We start from the raw sequence: 5,968 nt of genomic DNA, 5'->3' as shown, positions 1-5,968 counted from the left end.
ATTCAGCATATATCGAGGAAAGCCATTGTAAGTACATAGATGGCTGGTCAAGGCACTGATCAGAGTCAGCTGAATTTCAATAGCACTGTCTTCTCAAGAAGACCCCGATAGTAAAAATGGCGTTGATAAGAAGGAAAACATGTTGGACTCCATAGAAGGGGAAAATTGGAGTCCAGGTTATCTTAGATTAGCATGTTTCATTTTCTTTTCCAAGTTTTCAGATTGGTCTCATCCGATCATGACTCATAGTCAAGCCTCGGATATAAATATTGAATCTCGGCTATTGTAATGTACATCTCTCTTCGATCAACCAAACAAGTACCTTTACTTTTCGGCTTACGTCATCTCTTAGGAGTAGGAGTAGAGTAGATTTCGACGAGTTTTTTGGGCAAGCAGGGCTGTATTGGACGACCTAACCTCCGGCTTGTTTGTGAGTATCTGTCACGACTTATATTGTTACTTGTGAGGCCACGATAGACGACTGGTCTCTTGCAAGTTATGATATAAGTTAGTTATCGATTTATATTGTTATTTGTAAGGCTACAACAGAGGACTAATCTCTAACAAATCGCAGTAGAGATTAGTTGTTTGGCTAGGACCGACACTCGATTATCGTTGTTTGATGCAATCGAGTGTTTGAAGGAGACCAGACACTCGGGTGTCACATGTCTTTGGAACACCCGATAGACCCTGAAGAAAAGGAAATTTGCAGGAGCATGTACATGCACCAACCAACCAACGTATAGAAAACGATGGTGCCGATGCAAACAGATATGATTCTTTGGTGGCTTGTGTGCGCGCCGGCGCTCGGCGGTGCAGTGCTCTCGATCCGGGGACACGGCACGGAGCAGCCCTCCCCCGTCGCCCGATCGCCTCGCCCCCAGATGGAGACAAGACAGGCGGTGGCAACTGACTACGCCCACGTCGCATGCCATGCCATGCCATGCCAGGCTACATGGGATCGCAGCAAAAAGCTGCGAGAATTGCCGTCGCGGAGTGCCAGTGCTCGCGCACTCTGACGCCACGGCCACTGGCCACCGCGCCCGAGGCGCGCGCGTCTCTTGGTGAGCACGACGACGACACCCGCGGCTCTGCACCCGTAGGGCACGGGCCGAGGCTGCCTGGGACTTGGATGGACGCGCCAGCACCGCAAGCGAACGCCCCGAGATGTGGCCATGCCATCGTCGTCCGCTCATGAGCTGCTGCCGTGAGTTTGCATCGCGCCAACATGACACACGCACGCGCTACTCCCGATATCTGATTTCTCTGTTAAGACCCCCTGAAATCTCAAGATATCTCAGCCCCAGACTGCGACGGCCGATGGTTAAAGATGACAGAGACGTTGATACAGAGACAGCAGAGCTTTTACAAAATTACAGCACAATCTCCAAATTGCGAGGACCTAAATGCTAATCTAACGCATAGCGGTTTAGCCGCGGCGGGCGCGGCGCTCCTCTATATAAACCACCCCGCCTGCCACGGCACAGCCCAAACACAGTGCAGGCCTCCACACCGCGTCCTCGTCTCCATCCATCACACGCCCCATCCAGCCATTTCCGTTGCAGAAGCTGCTCGACAGTTTCTCAAAGCCACAGCCTCGAGCGGAGCGGGGAGAGGATCTCGGATCGGATCGGAGAGCCTACGCCGCGCTCGCGGCAGGAGCTAGCTGGCTACCCCACGAGGTCAGGGAGCGGCGGCGTCGCCCCGCCCGCACGAGACGGCGGAGCTGGACGCGGCGGAGGCGGCGTTCGCCGCCGCCGGGGAGTCAGCGGAGCAGCGCAACCGCTTCCTTGTGCTGCGGCTGTACGAGGCGCTCAACGCCCGCGACGCGCGCCGGGCGCAGGAGCTGCTGGCGCCCGACCTCGAGTGGTGGTTCCATGGGCCCCCCACGCGCCAGCACATGATGCGCCTCCTCACCGGCGCGGACCAGCGCGACAAGAACCACGGCGGCGGCGGCGGATTCGTCTTCTCCCCGCGCTCCGTCGACGCCTTCGGGTCCACCGTCATCGCCGAGGGCGCCGACGAAACGCGCCAGCTCTACTGGGTGCACGCCTGGACCGTGGGGCCCGATGGGGTGATCACCCAGCTCAGGGAGTACTTCAACACCGACCTCACCGTCACCCTCCTCTCCGGCGCCGCCGCCTCCGCCAAGAAAGCTGACATTGCAGGCGCTCCGCCTAAGCAGCAGGACGCTGCCTCTTCTTCCTCGTCGTCCGCCTCGGCAGCAGCAGGGCCCAAGTGCCTGTGGCAGAGCCGCCGCGCCGACAGCGCACACAAGTCGCTGCCGGGCCTCGTCCTCGCCATCTGAGACTAGAGACAGCAAGATCGATCTACCCTCCATTATATTAACCGTATAAAAAACCTAAATTTCCAAACTATTATTGCATAAATAATCCGGAACTGCTCTAGTCGTACTATGTATTCAGAGCCAGTCAGTGAAGACGTAGTGACGTAGTATGCGTATGGACTGGACTGAACTGAACTGAACTGCTCCGTGTCGTGACTTGTGAGGTTCCGGTAACAGTTGCTTAGCTTGTGTCGTGTGTGTGGAAATAGTAAAGTTTGTGTTTGTTAAGTCATGGGTTATGGTGTGCGCTGCCATTGCTGCTAGTGTAATAGTCTGCTGTTATGTTCTGATGGGTGAATAAAAGTTGGATGTGAGTTGGAGGGTTAAGACATGCGTCTCTTCCCCTGTTCTTTCTTCCTCTTCTGATTTATGTATAAAAATTCTCTCTTTTACGAAAAACAAGTTTTTTTTTTCTTCCGTCTACTTGATCTATTGGTCTTGGTCTGTTGGACAGTTGGAGGCTGGTGAGTTCTGCCAGTTATGCGTATTTTAGTTTGACTAAAGTTTGACGAAGATTGAGCGAGCAATCTTCCTACCAAAAACTCACGTGAAAGCGTGAGATCCATCACTCACGGAATTCAGAAGAAGCTAGCAGTAGCTGTTCACGCACGGCGCTTCAGTCCCCAAATCACTTCCGAAGCTTATATATACACGCCCTACTAATTTAGAATGAAATCCAAATTGATAAATAAATCAACTTGGAGAAGCAGAAGCATACAATTAATAAGATTTTCTTACGCTAGATCGCCAAAGATTCAGAGGAGTAGTGTGTTCTGTGTTCCTCCCAGACCCTAGGGCCGGCGAGCATCCGCCATCAGGGGTTGCTTTCAGCATTGCCAACCTAAAATCTCCCTCTGATGTGAGGTCTCGAGGGATTCCCGATCTGTCCAGAAGAAGGAACGCCAGGTTTGGAATTTCGTCTCCCCCCGCACCGACGCTTCCCACTTTCTGCCCTCCTTTTGCGAATTGCACTGTCATTTTCAGAAGTCATCTTTCGAGGTTAGTTGAGAGCGTTAGCAAGCGGCTCGTTTCTCGTCCTGTGGGCAGCAACAGCATCATTCTGGAATCTGGTTTCGGCCGGGTTTTCAGCTGCGTCGCTTTACTCGCGCAGTCCTAGGAAGTAGGAACCACGATGATGATCTCCCAAAGTTTTTAGGTCACATTCGGCCAGGCTATGGAGAACCAAAGCTACGTCGTTCTTCGCCGAAGCAGAGAAGAAACTACTACCTGACCAAAATGCGTATGCCTTTAGGTCTGCTCACGTAATTAAGATCCTCAGGCCTCAGGTCCATCGTATATAGTACAGTACAGTACGTATCTTTGAAAAATAAAAAGTCCTTGGAGATGCCATCATCCCAGGCATTTCTCGTGCTACTTAGTTGATTGTACTCTGGGAATTCGTCGCACCAAATTATGTCCACGCTTTGAACAACGCAACTTCAACTCGTGTCTATTTCTCTTAATTCCATTTTGTATAGTACATATATCCGGTAAAGAATTTCGCGGATCGCGTGATCATGAATGCCTTGTTTTGATTAGTTGCTCCTGCCTTCGACTTGTCGACACTCAAAAGTATTATTATATTAACCATGATGGCAAATATATTACTTTCTCCATTATAAATTACAAACTGTAAGCCGTTTTGGTTTTTTATTTTTTAATATATATTTTTGTTACATGCCAATATATATATATATATATATATATATATATATATTAAAAACTATCTATATCTATCTATCTATCTATCTATACTATAAATCTATCTATTTTAATCTATTCTATTCTATATCTATCTATCCATACTATAAAAGAGCGAAAACTTAAAAGATGCCGAACATGGAATAATAGTCAATCGATCATGCTATTCTTTTTTTTTCAAGAGCCAGTCGATCCATTCTATTCTTTTTTTTTTTTGAAAAAAAGACTATCTGCCTTAGCCATTATGAAAAAAAATTAAAACATACTCTCAATTTGCATCACACCCTACTGTATACTCACTATTTAGAATAACCTTTTAAAGTACTCACTTTCTTTTTTCTTTCCACGTTTCAAGATATATTTCTATTGGGTGGAATGTTAATGTAGTAAACCAATAGACTATTCACATGATGTAATCCTTCCGGCCTTCGCAACAGCAACGCAAGTCATTTCTTTTGAAAGAACCGTTGCAGGTAATGTACTAACTTTCAACATTAGTACTTGCATGAAATTAAGTCTATCTGTTCTTCCCGTTGAGTTTTCGGGGTCTTGTTCTCATGTACCAGCAAGTACGTTGTAATTTGTAACACAAAGGCGCTTTATTTACTAAAGTGTGCACCTTGAAAATCTGCTCGCATAGGTACTCTATACTGCACTCAGCGTCTGCGACTACGACCAACAACGACTATGCAATCGTACTTTATACTGCACTCAGCGTTTGCGACTACGACCAACAACTATGTGCATCAGTGTTTGCGACTACGACCAACAACTATGTGCATCGTCCATCGATTTAGGTTAATATTTCAGGCATTAGTACCTGTCGTCGCCAAACTAAATGCATTATGTACTCGATCAGGCCTACAGTTGACATTTTAATTTTTTTATCTTAACTACTAAAGTGGTCCGTGCAAATATTTTAATAGTTTCATTAATTTGTTTGTTTGTGATCTCTCCATTAGCACAAAATGTGGGTTGTTAATTAGCGGCAATAATAATACACATTTAATCTGAAAAGTGAAAGATGAACAGAAGGTTGATGCTCGTGTCTATTTCGCTTAATTCCATTTTGTACATAGGTGATAAAGAATGTTTTCTTCGTCCCATAAAAGTGGCGTTATATGATTCATGCTGGTCAAACTTTTCTAAATTTAACTAGGTTGTTGACAATATGAGCAACATTTATATCTCTAAATAAGTTTATTATTAAAATTTATTCAATGATCTAGCTAATGATACTAATTTTGTGCCATAAATCAGCATGTTCCTTTGGCTGTGGCTTGTCGTAAACGATCGTAAATTTCCAGCCAGAACAGTATTTTTCTCTCACACAAATCAACCAGCAGTACTTCTTCATGAACTAGCAACAATACGAACTAGCCAACTGAACAGGCTGAATATTAATACTTGAATTCGTGAGAGGTGAGAATGACACTTTTTTAAAGGATGGAGGGAGTACTCAGATCGCGTGACCATGCTTTCTTTTGATTAATTGCACCTGCCTTCGGCTTGTCGACACTCAAAATTATTATATTAATCATGATGCCAAATATTTGAGAAAAAAATGATAACAAATATATTACTTCTTTTATTGTAAATTATAAATTTTACATATAAACCGCTTTGATTTTTTAATATATATGTTGATAGTTAAAATTGTCCAAAGTGCATAATGGACTCTGCCATCATATTTCTATTGTTGAGATGGTCAGAAAACATATTTGATCATCTTATTTGGAGCTCGTACGAAGAAAACAACTTTTCGGGGGCGACCTAGTCGAAACAAGTTTGGTCGTTTCCCGGACGGTTTTTCAACTTTCTCAAATGCAAAATGGATTACATCATTGCATTCCTCTCGTTGAGCTGATAAAAAAACATATATGTTGAAGTCTGGATGAATTAATTACAATTTTTAGAAGA

At 45.5% G+C, this 5,968-nt stretch overlaps 1 protein-coding gene across 1 annotated transcript; it reads left to right on the top strand.

The window, feature by feature from the left end:
- Positions 1 to 1,508: 1,508 nt before the first annotated feature.
- On the top strand, positions 1,509 to 2,674 carry LOC136540816 (senescence associated gene 20-like). The gene has a single exon (XM_066532830.1). The coding sequence runs from the start codon at positions 1,901 to 1,903 to the stop codon at positions 2,306 to 2,308; it is 408 nt and encodes a 135-aa protein (XP_066388927.1). The 5' UTR covers positions 1,509 to 1,900; the 3' UTR covers positions 2,309 to 2,674.
- The last annotated feature ends 3,294 nt before the right edge of the window (positions 2,675 to 5,968 follow it).

Source organism: Miscanthus floridulus, chromosome 2, assembly GCF_019320115.1.
Source record: "Miscanthus floridulus cultivar M001 chromosome 2, ASM1932011v1, whole genome shotgun sequence".
Lineage (NCBI taxonomy): Eukaryota > Viridiplantae > Streptophyta > Magnoliopsida > Poales > Poaceae > Miscanthus > Miscanthus floridulus.
This window is presented reverse-complemented; position numbering and strand designations above follow the sequence as displayed.

What these genes read in the sequence shown, in the direction of transcription:
- LOC136540816 (XM_066532830.1), top strand. Translation starts at nt 1,901, where the DNA reads ATGATGCGCCTCCTCACCGGCGCGGACCAGCGCGACAAGAACCACGGC.